General features: G+C 37.6%; 1 protein-coding gene across 3 annotated transcripts in view; it reads right to left on the bottom strand.

Annotated features, from left to right (window-relative positions):
* Positions 1–18,772, bottom strand: part of AIDA (axin interactor, dorsalization associated) — a 44,919-nt gene that overhangs the window by 20,698 nt on the left and 5,449 nt on the right. For 2 of the 3 annotated variants that reach the window (XM_023632711.2, XM_023632713.2), the window contains exons 2-6: positions 15,983–16,052; positions 7,914–7,967; positions 7,461–7,515; positions 2,257–2,320; positions 1,925–2,031 (exon numbers count right to left, since the gene is read on the bottom strand). In XM_023632711.2, the coding sequence (XP_023488479.1) occupies positions 1,925–2,031; positions 2,257–2,320; positions 7,461–7,515; positions 7,914–7,967; positions 15,983–16,052 (350 nt within the window). Of the gene's footprint in view, positions 1–1,924; positions 2,032–2,256; positions 2,321–7,460; positions 7,516–7,913; positions 8,089–15,844; positions 16,053–18,772 lie in introns of all 3 variants that reach the window. The other variant, XM_070256037.1, reaches the window with a different exon arrangement.

Here is an 18,772-nt window from a genome sequence, read left to right as displayed (position 1 = left end):
TTTACTAAACTTCACTTTAGTCTATATGTTTCTGTCATGAGAAATATGTGATTTGAATCACGCTTGACTTACAAGTGTCACTGTACCACATTTTGGAAAAAAATAACAAACAGACACCCACAAAGTCTGGAATGAGTCAGAGGGCATGTGCTTCACATAGAAATGCTAGTTTGAAAAGGGCAGTCCATCATTTCCTAGAGCGAGTAGGGAAGAGTTACCAAGAGGTGTTTGAGTTGAAAGGTGAGCTGCCGGAGCACTTTCCAGAGAGAGTAGGCCAGAGGTTGCCGGGTGCTTTGAAGATCCAGAAGGGCTGCAGAACACAGCCTGCTTAACAGACATTCCACATGAACCAGTCTCTGCAAAGCTCTAGAGAAAACCTTTCGACTTCAAGTGACAGGAGTGTTAGATTTAAAAGAAAAAAAAATTAAGTCTCAAAAGGAGATCTTGAAATGTTTCCAAAACTGCTTGAGCTTCAGAGCAAGGAACAATATCAATGTCTCAAACCTTACTGAAAACCAGCCTGGAGGCCCAGAGGACAAATCAAACGGTATTTTCCTTCCCTTTCCACACAGATATATGCCTGGGTGAGGAACTCTCTCTCTTCTGTCCAGCCTGAGACTTGAGACTTTGAGAGATGAGGAAGAACTTTGTGAGCTGTGGTCTAATCGTCCACTTAAGATGGTATTAAGAAACAGGTGCAAAGGCACTCAACTAGTAACAGCCAGAGCCTAGACTCAGGCCCACGTATCTGTGGGTTCAAACCTATGTGGTTCCTACTTCTTCCTGCCTCCTCCCCAAGGAGTATTAAAAATAATGGAATATTACTATACTTTTATTACAAGAAAGTTAACTGGAGGACACACGAATTGTATTTAGCTGTATGATAAAGCTTCTGGAACCTATTTTAAAAGGCATCACAATGTTACAGCATATTGCTAAACTGCCTAAAGTGAACTGGTTTATCAGAGAGGAGAACTATGCACTGTGTAAGAACAGAACAGAGTAAACAGTAATTGGGAGAGGCCAGCAACGTATCAGGGTGCCTGCCCAGGTTAGTCACAGGGAGAGAAGATCCTCATCGAGATCTTCAGCGAATGAAAAAGGCTGGCCATACACTACTGGCTTTCCTAAAACAAGATGGGAAACAAAGGGCATCTGCTCAGTACCCATTCCCCTGGGTCCAGTTTTAACGAGCACAGTTCGATTAATTAAAGGACTTATGATAGTGCACAGAAAAGAATTCACATAGCAGGCCTGAGACTACTATTCTTCGAAAAGTCTGCTGGCAAGGTCAGCCCTTGGCTGGAAACTTGCATTCTGGGAGGGTTTCCCCATCCCCTGATAAGAATAGTCACTGTGCAAACATATGGTTTATGCTGAATATCTGCTTTCCTCCTGAGAGTCTGGAGTGTTGGTCAGTGCTAGGCCCAGGGTGCCTATGTGATGAGCCCGCAGTAAGAGCTCTGAGTCTCTAGTGTGCTCCCCTAGGAGACATTTTACATGTGTCGTTACAATTCGTTGCTGGAGGAATTCTGTGCCTCCACTGGGAGGGGAGTCTTGGAAGCTTGCACCTGGTTCCCTCCAGCCTTCACTCGCACGCCTTTTCCCTTTGCTGATCTTGTTCTTGTACTCTCTCACTGCAATAAATCAGAGCCGTGAGAACAACTACATGCCGAGTCCTGGGAGTCCTCCCAGTGAATCAGCGAACCTGAGGGGGGTCCTGGGGACCCCCGACACAGATAGTAAGATACTTTCAGACTATACTTATAAAATAGCTACTGTCAATAAGATGGCCATAAAAATTTGCTTCAGATTGGCATAGGTCCTGGAGAGGTTTTACTCCCTACTAGCAAGTACCAAAATAAGTTCCAAACAGCCTGACCTCGGATTAAGTAATGAATATTTTTAAACAAGTGATACCTACCAGGAACTCTAGCAGGAAAGGAATCAGGAGACCCTGCTCCAGCACCACCCTCTTCTTCATCTTCTTCAAATTCCAAATGCTCTTCCTCACCAGGGGCTAAAATTCTTCTGCATGCAAAGGACAGACAAAATAGTGAGCTATAAAACCAAATATACCAGACAAGCCTCATAGCTACTCATTTCCCAGGTAAAACGATGATATAAAATATGTTGACATAAAAATGTTAATAGATCAATGATACCAATGCTGACATAAAAAAATCCAGAAATATCTGAAAAATAGGTATAACGTAACATGATAAAAGAAGAGATGAATATCAGTGCTTATTTTACCTTAGGGGGACAGGCTGAACGTCAAATGGGAATTCTTTATTATATGTAAGAATATTCTTTAGGACTAGAATAAAAAAAGAGAGAAAGACACATGAACTCTTCCATGAATCAAAATTACAAATTTTATCATAAGTAACTGATTTTTAATCAATTTCACTATGTATATTAATACTTTCCAAAAAATTCCCAATCTTATCATCACCTGGGGCCACAATGCATTTGTCCATTGAAGGTCTTGGCAAAATGAAAATATCCACAGTATATTCCAGGCACCAGTAATTGAGAGCACTGTCAGATCTCCAAGGAGAGTAAGTTCCAGAGTGTCAGAGCCCCTCGTGAACAATGAACCCCAAAATAGTTCACGATGTACAAGGTCCTAGGTGAGACACAGGGGACCAGAGAAACGGAAGACTTCCTCCCTGGAGTACTTCAATTAAGACTGATATCAAAGATGACCAATTAGAGGTACCGGAGCATATCTTTACTCTATGTCCTAATCAGATTTACCCTCAACTCCATAAAACTGGTAAAGTTTGGTAAAACTGGTTATAATTCTCACATGCCATTTGTGATAAAGTTATTATATACATACATATATGTACATTTATACATACAAACACACACATACACAAAGAGGGATTTATCCTCAGGAGAAGTCTTCAAACAACATGGCACTATCTCCTTTATCATGTGGCCAATGATTACATCCTGGCACAAACTTAAAGAGAGAAGTTCTACAAGTCTGCCTACACTCAGAGAGGTACTCTAAGTATGTCTACCTTATAGAGGTACTGTGAGTATGTAATTCAGTGCTTCATAACTGGCCTTATGGGTTCCCAGTAACTACTTTCAATTACATGAAGGTGAAGTAATGGCATTAACTGCGCAAGCCAAAAAGTTCCTATGATTTTGTACTAAACTCATTCAGGCTAACTTTGGAGTCCTGCAGTTTAGAGCTAAAATATGTATGGCATATTATCATCCCAAAGAAGGCAATCCCAGTGCACAGGTTGTAATTATATGACTCACTCCAACAGGAGTTAGATTTGTTTATCAGACTTCTTCTAATACATGCTCGCCTACTAAGTCCTTCCATGAGAGAGAAGTCTGAGACTTATGTCTAGATTCTCATTCATTCTTATTCTCTCTCTCTCCTTCCAGCTCTTACCCTCATCCTTCCTCTCTCTTTCTTCTTCTCAACAAATGTGCACTGAGTGCCCATAATGTTCCAGTCACTGGTTTTAGGTGCCAAAGACACAGCAGTGATCAAGAGGGAGGGTTCGTGCCCTCCTATATGGATCTTAGACTCTAGTCAGGAAAAGCAGACAATAAATAAGCCAACAAATTAACAAGATAATGAAAGACTGGGATTAGCGCTATAAAGGACACAAACAGGAAGAGTGTGTAAGTAGAGTGAGTCAAGGGAGAACTTCAGCTAAGTGACCAGGATAGGCCTTTCAAAACTAAATTATTAGACGACATTTGAGCCACGCCCTGGAAGAAGAGGAACTGTCCATAAGTAGCTCTGGGGCAAGGGCTTTCCAAGAACTAGAGAACAGGCTAGAGAAACAACAAAGGCTCTGAGGCAGGAAGCAGTTTGGCTTGTTCAAGGAAGAAAGTGGCCTTATTAGCTGAAGTTTCATAAGCAAAGGAGGAAGTGGCAGAAGATGTGAAATCAGATCTTAGCCCTACAATTATGCCAAGGACTTGAGCACTCACATAACGGCTCTGAATCTCAGTTTCCCCAATTCTAAAATGGGAATACCACTTCCTTCACAGCCGGTTGAGAGGATTAAAGAAATTATATATATGAAATTGCATGGGAAAATTGAAAGGACCCTATAAGCCTCCATTATTATATGGTAATTTATTCTCTCCATAGTTTTTCCCCATCCAGCTGACTAGAATCCCAGAATTTCAGGTGTCACTAAGAAGCACTATTTTTAAAATTATAAGAACATCCTTTCTAAATCTGGCATACGATTGCTCGTGTGAGCCAACTATTAATTCAACTCAAATATCAATTAATCACTTATATAGCATTATGCTAGATACTGAGAATGGGCGAGCGGGTGACAAAGAATACACCATGTATCATTCATATCAGAAACGAAAGCACAGAAATGATCATATTTTAATAATAAAAAGGGGGAAAATCAACTCAACTTATGTATTAAAAAATCAATAAAAAAACTGAAAACTCTATATGTTATTAAGAATATCTTGCACTTGCACTGCAGTAGAAGAATTAAACAGTATTTTCTTTTCTCAGGTATCAATGTTTTGAAACATTTGTTTTGGCATAATAGCCTCTCCTTACTTTGTATTTACAAGTACAGAATATGTCAGACATTTAATTTGTACAAATAATTTTGGAAGAAAAAAAACAGATCCCTTCTCACTTTCTGTAATTGTAGGATAGGTTTTCATTTTCACCAACTATAGAATAACACAGATACAACATTCTAAAAATATTCTTATAATAATATAACCTTCTAATGTTCTTTTAAAATAGGGTTCTACTTAAACTTCACATAGGGTTTTTCTTCCACTGACACTAGCACTGACACTTGAGGAAGAGCAGGAGAAGAGGGGGAGCAAGTTTATAATTTCTCAGAAGGCACCATGACGAGCATGGAGCCCGTCGGGGGCACGAACTGGCTCATTCAGTCGCACACATGTGGGCCCACAGAACGGCAGACATCTAACAGTGCGCTCCACCAGTAACACACCAGCACTCCCAGCCTGCCCTCGGGGAGCATGGCCTGCCACCCTCCTGAAGTTACACTGTGAAAGTGACAGACGCACCAATATCACAATGTGTTCTGCTTTTGTGGCTGACTTGTTTCATTTTTTGGCAGGCAAAATGAGCAAGTGCTTCCAATCTGAGGGGCTATTTTTTAAATTATGGGAGAAGATTCCCTGAAGACAATCAACTCTATTCAACTTAAAAATCTGCCAAGTTCACACCATATGCAAAGCATTGAATTACGCTCTGTGGGGAAAACTCAAACGTTATTCACAATCTCCTTGAGGAGAGAAATAAATATAAGTGAGAATAATCCAGGGCAGACCATGATGACAGATATAAAACGTGCTCCTCTACAGAGCTTAATTATGCCTAGGGAGAGCAAGGAAAGCTTTCAGAGAAAAGTGGGATTTCTTTGGGGCCTTGAAGGATGAATTAATGGAAGGGAATCTTACAGAGTGGGTGAGGGGATCTGTTTGATTAAGAAGCATTATATTACTAAGGATTAACACAAGGAAATTAAATGACTAGTACTTTCTAGAACTTAATCACTAGGCCACCAGGGCTGGCCCTCAAGATCCTAGCATTAGTATGAATTTCAGGCAGGATTATCAAGAGATTCTAAAAACCCTGAAGGAAAAATACATTAGCAAAATAAAGCAACTAAGTCCCACATATTGAAAGGTACAGTCATTAATTAATTTTTCCCCACAGTCTTAGAAGAGGGAGACTAAGCTTGACTAAGAACACTTCACCTGAAATATGGTCAAATACCAATTGGTAGAAAATGTTTAATTCTGATAAAATAATTAACTCATAACAAGTACCTAACTTTGATAAATTCAAAATCACAGAGCATATCATTCTGAGATACAATATACACATGTATGTTCCTTTAAGAGGCAAGAGCAAATTAAAATCACCTAAAAAGATAATAAATACCAGGAAGGGAGAAGTCCAAATGAAAAGCACTACATAAATTCAAAATGTAACAAAATGAATCCCAGTAGTATCATCTTTTCCTTTCTATTCCCACTCACCTTAAAAAACATAAAGACAAACAAAAAAACAAGAATTAGAAGATTAACGTAGATTTTAGTCTAATCTGCCACTAACATATGGGTCAGTAATCTCTCAGAAGCATGAACTGGACGACTATGATATTTAGCGCGGATGTCAATATTGCACCATTACAAGTACTAATAACAGAATGTAGTGGAAGGATCAAAGGCTTTGGGGTCCCTCTGAACCCCAGTCAAACCCAGTTCTGGCATTTACAAGGGTAAGGTCACAGGCAAGCGTCAGGTAGCAAATTGCAGTTGAGTGATTTACCTGAGTGCTTGGAACATAGCTGCTACTCTAAGAAATGGGAACCATCACCACTGAAAGATCCTCTGAGGCAACAGGAGAAATAATTGAGCATGTTTATAGGAAGAGATCATAAATATCTGACGATAAATGGTTTATAATCTTTACAGTCATCATATGTATCTATAAGATTCTAAAATTTTATTACGAAACAAACTGAAAAAGAAAAACCTAATGGAAATAGTGACTAACAAAGCAGCCAAAATCCTAATTATTGTTATGATTAAAAAAAAATCGAACATCATACAACACAGACACCCTAACTGCAGCTGTAATCTTTTTTTTTTTAAAGCCATCAATGTGTTTTTCTGAAAATAAACTTACATATAGCCAGTCAAAAAAGACAATATACTATATGATTCCATCTATATTAAATGTCTAGAATAGACAAATCCATAGAAACAGAAAGCAGATTAATGGCTGCCTAGGGCTGGGGGTTGGGGAGTTAGGGGAACTCAGTGAATGCTGATGGGCACTGCGTTTCCTTCAGGGGTGGCGAGAGGTCCTACGATTGACTGCGGTGACATTCAACGCCTGTGCCTTTGCCTGTGCCACAAACTCTCCTTCTGAAAGAACAGTCATTTGAACCAGCAAAAAGCTTTATTTAGCAGCATTCTAACCACCAGAACATTGGAAGGAACTGTTTACTTCCAGAAAGCTTTCAAGAAGGGAGAGGAAAATGGGGACAACAAGGAACTATTTTGTAGAGCCGCTTCCACAGCTGGACTGTAGCTTTCGAAGGCACAGGGTACAGTGAGCACCAATGAGTGTAACTGCACATTCTCCAGGAGACTCTGCTGTAAACGCTTACCAGGGTGACCACAATCTTATCAAGGTGATTAAAACAAAATAAAGGCTAAGACACATGGATGAAGTAGAGCCTAGAGGTGTACCGTAACAAAGGTGAACCCAATAATAATTACTATAAATGTTACAGAAACTACAAAAGCACAAAAAAATCACGTAAGACTAGATATTAACAGAAATAAATCAAATAGGCATCTATGCTAAACAATCTTAGTATCTATAATAGATTATGTATTTTTTTAAAAGAAGATTACTGTTTAAAATAGAAAATAAAACTTACTTGGTTCTAGCTTCTTCAGGTCCTCCAGTTTAAATTCTTCTTGGGACTGTGTGGACTGAATTTAAAATACGCATATTACATCTTTTTATTACAAAGATTTCATGACACCCTATGTCTTTTTAAGTAGCAAGAAGTAAACATTCGATAGTAGGCAAAATAAATGAATCTATTCCTAGCTTTCAAAGTAGAAAAGGAAAAATCCCAAACTTCTGTTTGTTCTGTATTTTTGAAACATTCAGGCTAAAAGTAACAAGAAAAAAAAAGCTATGTTTTTCATTTCTACAGTTTATAAAATATTAACTAAATCTTTTAATATGAGTTCAACCCATGAATTCTTATTGTTATAAAACCCTTCTGAGACAATACTGCTTTTAGCATGAATGCCTCATCTTTTATCAGAATAGTTCATAATTTCTTTTCCTTATCTTAGAAAGAAAAAAAAATCCTACTTACCTGTAAAGCTGCACTTCGTAATTCCAAGCATGTTGCAATTTTGCCTATGGTTTTCTGTAGGAAAAAGAAAAAAGCTATAATTACCACATATATTCTGTCGGTTGTCAAAATCATCGACTTAATTTTTATTAACAAGCGATCTATAATTTTTTTTAAAATAAGTTAAATTTTATTTCTTTTCAGCATTTTGCATACTGTAGGGAAGAGAAACAGGAGGCAAAGGGCTTGGATAAGGGAGAGAAAGTGACTATATATTCTCTCCTGACCTAATGTACCACACCAATTTTAAATCAGGTTTGCTTTGATGATAGCTTTAGATATGATTGAAAGGGCAATGAAAAGCACTTCTGATATCTTCCCTCCCAAGCTTTGCCTTCTCTTCTTCTCTATAAAGTCTGATCTTCACTAAAAGACTTATAAATAAAAATATCTGAAAGTTAACATAAAGGTATAATTTAATTTTGACTTAAGTCCAATCTTGACATGTTCAATTAAATATATAGGCAATACCAAGCAAAATCAATACTTGTGATGAATGGCGCCAAATTATACAGTCAGATCTGTTTTATAGAACATGAACTATGAAATGAATATAAACGATAGGCCACAGTCCTTGCCTTTAATAAGCTCATGTTCTATTATATGAGATAAGACACGTACAGAATCACTGTAATATAAAGCGGGGACACTGGATTCCATAAGCTTCAGGCAGGAAAGGTATAATTATCTCATGAAGAAACAAGAAAGAACCTGTATTAAGAATCAAGGCCCAATGACTGGGAGGTTTCTAAAACTAAAGAGTTTATAAACTGTCATGGTTCAGTTGTTTAAAGTCCCAAACTGACGCAGAAGGAGACAGGTTTGAAATGCGAAGGGTGTGTGTGCGAGGAGTCATTCTGAAGAGGGCCTTCAATGACCAGCTGAGCAATCTGTTATTACTTTAGCAGTAAATAACACAGATGGTTTTTGGACAGAAAAATGACTATCAGATCTGCCCTTGAGGAAGACTATTGTGGTGAGAGTATACGCGCGTTGAAATAGAAAAAGAAAAGGACTAATGGAAGATCAACCAGATTATTTCAACTGTCCGGCTGAATGGTAATCAGAACAAGAACAGGAATGACTCAGGTGGAAATGAGAAGGAGGAAACCTACAGAAGAGATATCTGTAAGAGCAGGCAGCTGAACTACACCCACCGAGAATTTTAAGTCCTTCCAAAAAACATTTCTTTTTTTTTTTTTTAAGGATTGGCACCTGGACTAACAACTTTTGCCAATCTTTTTTTCTTCCTGCTTTATTTCCCAAATCCCACCCCCCCCCCCCCCCCCCCCGTACACAGCTGTATATCTTAGTTGCAGGTCCTTCTAGTTGTGGGATGTGGGACGCCGCCTCAACGTGGCCTGACGAGCGGTGCCATGTCACACGCCCAGGATCCGAACCCTGGGCCGCCAAAGCGGAGCGTGCAAACTTAACCACTCGGCCACGGAGCCGGCCCCCAAAAAACATTTCTTAAGTTTTTATTAGAAATAAATCCAGATCGCAAAAGGGAAGAATTTATGTACAATATCTGCAATGCCCTCACGATGAAATATTCTGAAAAAATAAAATGACATGTTTTCTAAATGTACCAATGACTTGCAGAAGTTTAGTCAATCGGATTTGGCGGTGTTCTCTTTTGTCAATTTTCTTTGGAAGATAAATGAGGAGCAAAGAGGAGTAACAAGTATTGCCCTGGTCCCTGGCGCTTCCGCTAGTGGGCACTATGCAAAAACTGCAAAGACAACAAACAGCTGGGACAGCAACTCACACAATAAACCACCACTGAGCAAGACGTGACTCTCGGCTAAGGAAAAAGTAACAACATTTAACTATTTCCACGATCCTTAAAAATTCCTATTAATCCTAACACAAGAGTTTAGAAAATGCCCAATTTTATCCTGAAAATTTAAAGGTCACATTTAAATATAATAACTCCAAAAGGATTCAAGATACACATAGATTTATCCACCCTCTCAAACAGCTGTTGCATCGGAACCAGTAATAGTCTTTTCTGCATAAAATCTAACATCCCCAAAACATGGTTCAAATATACCACTCAACTGTGACAACACTAGTAAATAACTTAAACTACAATTATAATTATAGAGTAATGGTTAACAGCTACTGAGCACTTACTAAGTAACAGACTTTCCTACATGATTTACAGACATCCATTCATTCAATCCTCACTATAACCCTATGAGTTAGATACAACCATTTCATAGAAGTGAAAACTGAAGAGAGATTAAGCAACTCGCGCTAGACATCAACGCCTTCTATACAACAGCAATACAGTCAGCCCTCCATATCCGCAGATTCCACATCCACATACAATCTGCAGCTGGTTGAATCCGTGGATGCGGAACCTGTGGATCCCAAGGGCCAACTAAGGGATTCAAGCACCCAAGGAGTCTGATACCCATGGGGGTCCTGGAACCAATCCCGCCCAATGCCCCTGCCCCTGTGCACACTGAGGGACCACTAGTATATACAACAAAGTAATACACTTATTTTAATACAACTTGGCCATACTTTTTATGTTTTTTTTTTTATTAATGTTATGATAGATTACAACCTTGTGAGATTTCAGTTGTACATTTTTGTTAGTCATGTTGTGGGTACACCACTTCCCCCTTTGTGCCCTCCCCCCACCCCCCCTTTTCCCTGGTAACCACTGATCAGATCTCCTTGTCAATATATTAACTTCCACCTATGAGTGGAGTCATATAGAGTTAGTCTTTCTCTGACTGGCTTATTTCGCTTAACATAATACCCTCGAGGTCCATCCACGTTGCTGCGAATGGGCCAATTTTGTCTTTTTTTTTCGGCTGAGTAGTATTCCATTGTGTATATATACCATATCTTCTTTATCCAATCATCAGTTTCTGGGCATGTAGGTTGGTTCCACGTCTTGGCTATTGTAAATAATGCTGCGATGACCATAGGGGTGCAAGGGACTCTTGGGAGTTCTGATTTCAGGTTCTTAGGATAGATACCCAGTAATGGGATGGCTAGGTCATAGGGTATTTCTATTTTTAACTTTTTGAGAAATCTCCATACTGTTTTCCATAGTGGCTGTACCAGTTTGCATTCCCACCAACAGTGTATGAGGGTTTCTTTTTCTCCACAACCTCTCCAACATTTGTTGCTCTTGGTTTTGGATGTTTTTGCCAATCTAACGGGTGTAAGGTGATATCTTAGTGTAGTTTTGATTTGCATTTCCCTGATGATTAGCGATGATGAACATCTTTTCATGTGTCTATTGGCCATATTTATATCTTCTTTTGAGAAATGTCTGTTCATATCCTCTGCCCATTTTTTGATCGGGTTGTTTGTTTTTTTGTTGTTAAGCCATGTGAGTTCTTTGTATATTATGGAGATTAACCCTTTGTTGGATAAGTGGCTTGTAAATATTTTTTCCCAATTAGTGAGCTGTTTTTTGTTTCAATCCTGTTTTCCCTTGCCTTGAAGAAGCTCTTTAGTCTGATGAAGTCCCATTTGTTTCTTCTTTCTATTGTTTCCCTCAACTGAGGAGTTATAGTGTCCGAAAAGATTCTTTTGAAACTGATGTCAAAGAGTGTACTTCCTATATTCTCTTCTAGAAGACTTATTGTTTCAGGCCTAATCTTTAGGTCTTTGATCCATTTTGAGTTTATTTTGGTGTGTGGTGAAAAAGAATGGTCAATTTTCAATCTTTTGCATGTGGCTGTCCAGTTTTCCCAGCACCATTTGTTGAAGAGACTTTCTTTTCTCCATTGTAGGCCCTCTGCTTCTTTGTCAAAGACTTTTTATGTTCTTTTAAAAATGCCTTTTAAAAGAGGATTTTGCCTATATTAATGAGATGTATCAATGAGTAAGTCTTTAAAAATATTAACTCCTTTTCCTTCTTTACTATAAAATCCCTTTGATTTGATGCCTTTAACGTTTAAGGTAAAATGCAGTTTAACAACTGTGAGTTCACGAGTAATCTATTTTAAATTTAAACATTTCTTCAAGTTAAGCAGAAGCAACAGCTTTTTACACAGAATCTACTGAGCTATGGCAAAATACCAAAAGGCATTATTCATAACTATTTTAAGGGACCACACCCAACATCAGTATTAAAAAAGGAGCAAAACACTATCATTTTCAGCTGCAGAAACGACTTTTAAAACATGTAGCATTTATTCATGTCAAAATCAACAGCTTGCTACTGTAACTGTTTCACCTTTCTTAGAAACAAATGCTTCGGAAAAATGATTAAGAAGTACCGGGTCTCTCGTGCCAGAGTATAAGTACTGACTACTAACTAACGTACATTAAGACTAAGAACTAAAGGTAAGTGAAGTCTAATTTTAGAAAGATTTAAATTAGTAGCCCTGCATTCAAATTAATTGCTCATGCCTAATACGACACAGAAATGAAAAATTTCCTCATTTTCACAATTTTGGCTATTTTACTTGTTCATCGCTAGGAAATTAACGCAAAAAGAGCAGTTAAAGGAAAAGAAAAAGAGCTAAACTAATTTTGCTAAAATGTATTCAATTTATATAAGGAAAAATAGGTTTAAAAAAGACACCTAGTTCGAGTAGCATAGTCTCAACGCAGACTTCAGGTTTTAGATTTAAGCAGCCAGCCATCCACCCTCCAGGCAGAGAAGGAAGGGGGGAGGGAGGCGGTGGAAAGGGGGAACCTATAAAACATAAAACAAGCATATAGTGCTGGAATTCTCATTACCAACAAATCTGATTCAAAACAGGGAAAAACTTTCTAAGCATCATGAGACAGGATGTTCTATTCTGTCCAGAAACTTACACGAGAAAATCTACTACACCAAAGTAGGGAATTCAATGGAATGAAAGCTTTTGGCAGCTATTCTTTGGCTACTAAACCCGGTTGTTATAATGACAAAACTATTGAGAAGTGAAATGAAAGCTAAGTCAGCTAACCATGAGGGAGGATCAAATAAGAATCACAAACTTTCTTATTTTCCACCAGAAATCTTTCGAGAATATTATGAATCGAAAACCCATATGAAGATTTTATGCTACTTATCACCAATTAATAAGTTTAGAGAGATCAGTAGTTCTGATTTAGAGTTCTTTACATTTAAAATAAATATTGTGAGGATGTATATAATCTCAAAAATTAGGGTTTATCTTAAAATAATGTGTATCAATAAATCTCAATCCCCTAAGATCCAACAAAGGATTTATTCATCAAATATTTCTGAGAGCTTACTGTGACCCAGAAAGTAAAAAGCTTCATAAAGAAAGCACTTAGAAATACGGTTGGTTTTTAAGAAGTCTTCTTTCACAGTCCCACAAACTGCTGAATGGTTGGCATAATTCTAAAATTGTCACTGCTACAAAAACAGTGAAAATAGTAAAAGCATACAGAATAAAATCCAAAATAGAAGACATAAAGAACAATTTTGCTTAGAGTAATGTAAGGAACGTTGCTCACTTTCCTCTTTTGAGGAAAACACAATCAAGTTTCTCCTCCTTGGCTTAAGTGCCAGGTCTGGCATTCAATTAATTTTGCAGACTCAAAATTTCCCATAACACGTTCTTCAGATCACTAGACTCAATGAAATGTGTTTATTTACACAGGAAGGAGGAGGACTTCCACAAGCAAACAAGTTTAAGAAATACTCAAACTCTTTAAAAATTCAACATACATGTTAGCATATTAAAAGCCCTGAGAAGTCACAAACTCTCTCTGTTCAAATAACATCTGTTAATTTTTCAGATCCAATGTTCCCCAGATCACATCTAGGAAATCTGTTTTCTAACCATTTATTAACTTGGAGCCTCTTTTTCCTTATATGACATTCAAATAAGGCCTACATGTAAGCATAAGTTTTCTGGCCCATTGTGAATGTTCCACCTGTATTTTTAAAGAAAATTAAATTCGTAAATGCATACATTTACATATATGCATACATTTGCATAATGTATGTATTTACATAAATGTGTACATTTACCTTCTATTCCTAGTGCTGTGTGGAGTGATTTGGGGGTCCTTCTCCATGCCCAAGGCATAGGCAGGCAGGCACAAGCTCTCTCTGTAGTCACAACTGGCAGCCACAAATGCCTCCTAGGCAGTTATTATAAACAATAAATACCTGAGAAATCAGACCTCCAGGAAAGGAGGATGTTCAGGATCCTTTAAAGGCAGAGGTCATTAGAAGCTTTGGGGATACCTTTTAAGATCATTTAGGGTTATCAAATCCCCCCTTTCACACATAAGGAAATTAAGGCCCAGAGACAGAGCCAGGATCCAAGACCAACTCTTCTGCCTTGAGATCTCAGGCTCCTACTCGAGGTCGTGCTGCCTCCTGCGCCTTTGGAGGAGGTGCAGTGTACGATCTGTGGGTCTGTGTAAGCTGAAAAAAGACAGCAGCCAAGCGGCTACTAAGGAACAGCTATATATTAAAGACTAAAGAGCACTATCAAACACCAGCTTCGGCCTTGGAAAGTTAAAGAAAATTAAGAAAAAGTTAATTTTTTCTCATTAGTCTAATCACCATCATACAGCAAAGCTCATTTCTTGATGCATTTTTTGGGAGTAATTTTACTATGTTTTACGTCAAATCACTTTACATTTGAGGTCATGTTACTCACAGGTTCTATACCTAAGCAAGAGATTTTGCAGACAAAGCCTGTAATTCAAGGCAAATAGGTGAGTAAAATATAGGGCTCATAAAAATTTTCTTTAATTTCCTAAGCTTTTATTTTGTTTCCATTTTCATAACACACTTTGTTAGCTATTAATTTATATATTCAGGTATCTGAGATTCTGTTTCACAACTTGGGTGTTTTAACTCTATTTTGTGATGCCAGCTGATCACTTCCTAATCAGTTCCTAGACAGATTCCACAAATGTTGTAGATGATAAAGCATATAGTCTTTGTTCCTTCCCTTAAGCAAGCCAATCATTTCCTCCGTGGTAATTATTTTCCAAGGCTCAAATCCAAAGTTTCCTAAATCTTATTGTGGATATTAGCAATTATTAAGGAAAAAAGAAAAATATATATTTAAACTGCAGCAAGATGTTTTCTTTTTTAAATACAAAAAAGTACATTAGATAATGAAGATTCTGAATATTTTTAAAATGCAAATATACTAACTTGTGTAAGAAATACAGCTAACCCTAATCTTCAGAGTTTTCTTTTCCTTTCCAAACTCTCACAAATAAGAGTCAAATAAATACAGGCCTAAGGAATAAAACAAATTTGTTTAGGTTTACTTAAAATGTGTACCAAAAAAAATCACTCCATTGCTTCTGCAAAAAGAATAAATTAAAGCAAATTAAGTCACCATAGTTTTCACAATGTCTTTTCTTAAGAGAGGAGGGGAAAGACTGACACAATTTTTTTTCATTATCTACAAGATTAAAATTTGACTTAACACTAAGTACCTTGAGCCAGGAAAAAATGGGAACTGGTTCTTTGCATTTCTTCTCACTCTTTTTCAAGTAAAGCCTCTTAAAGCATCCCATTTTTCACAATCTCTAACAGTACAGGGAACCAACCTGACAGATTTTTTAATTCAAGGAGAAAGCACACCATTGAAACATTCTGCAACCTTATGCACTTATTTTGCTGACGGATTCTTATACCAAATTCTTGACTTGAACTAATTTTTTTCAGTGGTGGCTTTTTTGGGCGTTGTGATTTTTTCTGTTTGTTTTGAGAGGAGGTGAAGAAGGAGTTAAGAAAACTCAGGGTTCAGTAAGTATTGAGATAGGACGCAATTACAATCAAACTCCAACACTGAAAGCCCCCACCCTGCCCCACCTGAGCAAGTGTGGATGGTCTCCACTAAAGGTAAACAAAGGCTACAGGGCTGAGCAAAGGAGGTCAAGCGAGAAATTCATTCAGTGGTAAATCACGTGGTCTATCTCATCACTCGATGTTTGGCAAAGCATAATCAGTACCATTCTTTCTACTTAAGTCTAACAGCTTTTGTTGTTTTTGCTTAATGGACTCAAAAGACAGAACCCTTTTCATCTGGAATCTGATATATCTAGAGGTTGTTTTATGGTACCTTTTGTTCTTCTGTGAATTCAGAATTATTGTGCTGAGCTTGGGCCTCTTTTTGTAGATGTCTTGCTAATCTGTAAGAAGAAAAATACTATTCAGAACTGAAGGAAAGCAAACAATCTCAAGCACAACAAGGTGAAACAATTTAACTCTTTTAAAAATCAGACAGTGAAGTACAACAATACTTTGTTCTGTTTTCAATGTATTAATCTACTTTATCTTTAGAATCAAGCCCTTTATACAAGGACAATGAAAATAAGACACACTACTTTTCATACCATTTCACTGGGACAAATTTCAGCTCTAGGCAGTAAAAACAGAATCTCAGAGCTGGAAAGAATCTCAGATGGCATCTAATCCAACTTTCTTTAGCATGCATGAATTTCTTCTGTAACAAGCCAATAAGCAGTTGTCCAGATTCTGTTTAAACACTTCCAGTGAACACCAATAATAGTACCAACCAGAGACACTTTATCAATCTACCACTAATTTGCCGATAAGATTAATCCAAATTACATCCACAATGAAGTGATAACACTCTATCAAATTATACTTTTGAAAATGCTTTTCATGGAAAATGAAGAAAATCCTCCATCAATCAGACACGGAAATCTTTGTTTGCCCAGTTATCATCATACGTGAAATCAGCAGCTAGGCTTTGGGTGAGTTTTCAATGCTGGATCCACGCTACTAGTCCAAGCTCAACAGTAAGAATCCAAAGCTATTTTTGAGACAGCAAAACCAAAGGAATTGACTCTTACAACTAAACAATAAAAAGATAACTCAATTTAAAAATGGGCAAAGGATTTGAATAGACATTTCTCCAAAGAAGATATAAAAACGAGCAACAAGCACATGAATGTCATATCAATAGTCATTAGGGAAATGCAAATCAAAACCACAATGAGATACCACTTCACACCACTAGGATGGGTATAATTTTTAAGAAAAGAGAGAAAAAAATAACAGTGTTGGCAAGCATGTAGAAAAACTGGAACCCTCATACACTGCTAGTAGGAATGTAAAATGGTGCAGTCACTGTGGAAAACAGTTTGGCAATTCCTCAAAAAGTTAATCACAGAGTTACCATATAACCCAGCAATTTCAAAATCCTAGGTATATTCCCAAGAGAACTGAAAACATATGTTCACACAAAAGAATCTGTACATGAATGTTCACAGCAGCAGCATTATGCATAACAGCCAAAGAGTAGGAACACGCCAAAGGTCCATTAACTGATGAATGGATAACAAAACGTGGTGCATCCATTCAATGGAATATTATTTGGCCATCAAGAGGAATATGGTACTGATACATCACAATATGGACAAACCTCAAAAACATGCTAAATGAAAGAAGCCAGATGGAAAAGATCATATATTATATGATTCCATTTACATGAAATGTCCAGAAAAGGTAAATCCATAAATCAGAAAACAGATTACTGCTTGTCAGGGGCTGGGGAAGGAGGGAATTGGGAGGGACTGATATCAGGTATGGAGTTTCTTTTAGGGGTGATGGAAACGTTCTAGCATTAGGTAGATGTGATGGTTGTGTAACATTGTGAATATACTAAAAATCACCAAACTGTACAATTTTACGATGGTAAATTTTATGTTATGTGATATTTATCTCAATTTTTAAAAATTTGTGGGGGAAAAATCCCCCAAAGAATTGAAAGGATTCTTTGGTGAACCATTCTGTAACTAGCAAAAGAATCTGAAACTATAACTCGCAAGCACACTGTACTATTCTGGGTGCGGAATGGAGACAAGAATACAAAGGGTGGCAAGTGCCAGATTTCCTACCAAGCTGACTGCAGACGACAGTTCACCAAGTTTCCAGAAAAAGCCTTAGACAGGAGTTCTATTCTATGCAATGATGTCTTTAAAGATCAGGGGTCACGTTCCTTATACTTGATGGCCTCTGTCCAATCTAGGAAAGGTGTGCATCCTCCTTATCATAAAGCAAAAAATGCCTACACAAAATCATACCACTTGCCATGATAGCATATTACTTAATCAAACTGCTTCCATCCATTTATTTCTTTTCCTCCAAAGCTGGAAATCCCATAATATGTTTCCTAAAATGTCATTCATAAACCCACTCTTTTTGGATCCTATACTGGAGAAAGTACAAAGAGACACAGACACTGCCATTGTGTTTGTTCCATGCTTGGTTTCCTTTCTAACTCTGGCTGGCCTACCACCTATATGGAGTTCCCTTTAGAAACATAGTCTTACACTTAACAATGTCAACTGTACATCCCCAAACTCAGGGAACTTACAGTGTGGCACAAGTTATTTAACAGTTCTTTATGTAATTTGCTAATAGAAGCTATTAACCTAAGCAGAGTCCTTGTCAGAAGAAAGCTCTAAACCCCTGCCCAAATGCTAACAGTCAGTAGACAAGGATGTTAAATTCAATCAGAATCCTGTTTTTAAAAATTAGGCAACAGACTGGGAGGAAATATTTGAAAATCACATATCTGATAAAGGACTTGTATCCAGAATATATAAAGAACTCTTATAACTCAATAAGTAAAAGACAAACTCAATTAAAAAATGGGAAAAGATGTGAACAGACATTTCCTGAACAAGATTTACAGAGGGAAAAATAAGCATAAGAGAAGACGCTCAACATCATTAGTCACAAGAGAAAGGCAAATTTAAACCACCGTGAAATACACTACAGATGCACTAGAACTGCTATCAACAAGCAAGACAAGAACAAATGCTGCCGAGGCGGAGAAACAGGAACTCCTACACACTGCTGCTCCAAATGTAAAATGGTA

Source organism: Equus caballus, chromosome 30 (genome assembly GCF_041296265.1).
Source record: "Equus caballus isolate H_3958 breed thoroughbred chromosome 30, TB-T2T, whole genome shotgun sequence".
Lineage (NCBI taxonomy): Eukaryota > Metazoa > Chordata > Mammalia > Perissodactyla > Equidae > Equus > Equus caballus.
This window is presented reverse-complemented; position numbering and strand designations above follow the sequence as displayed.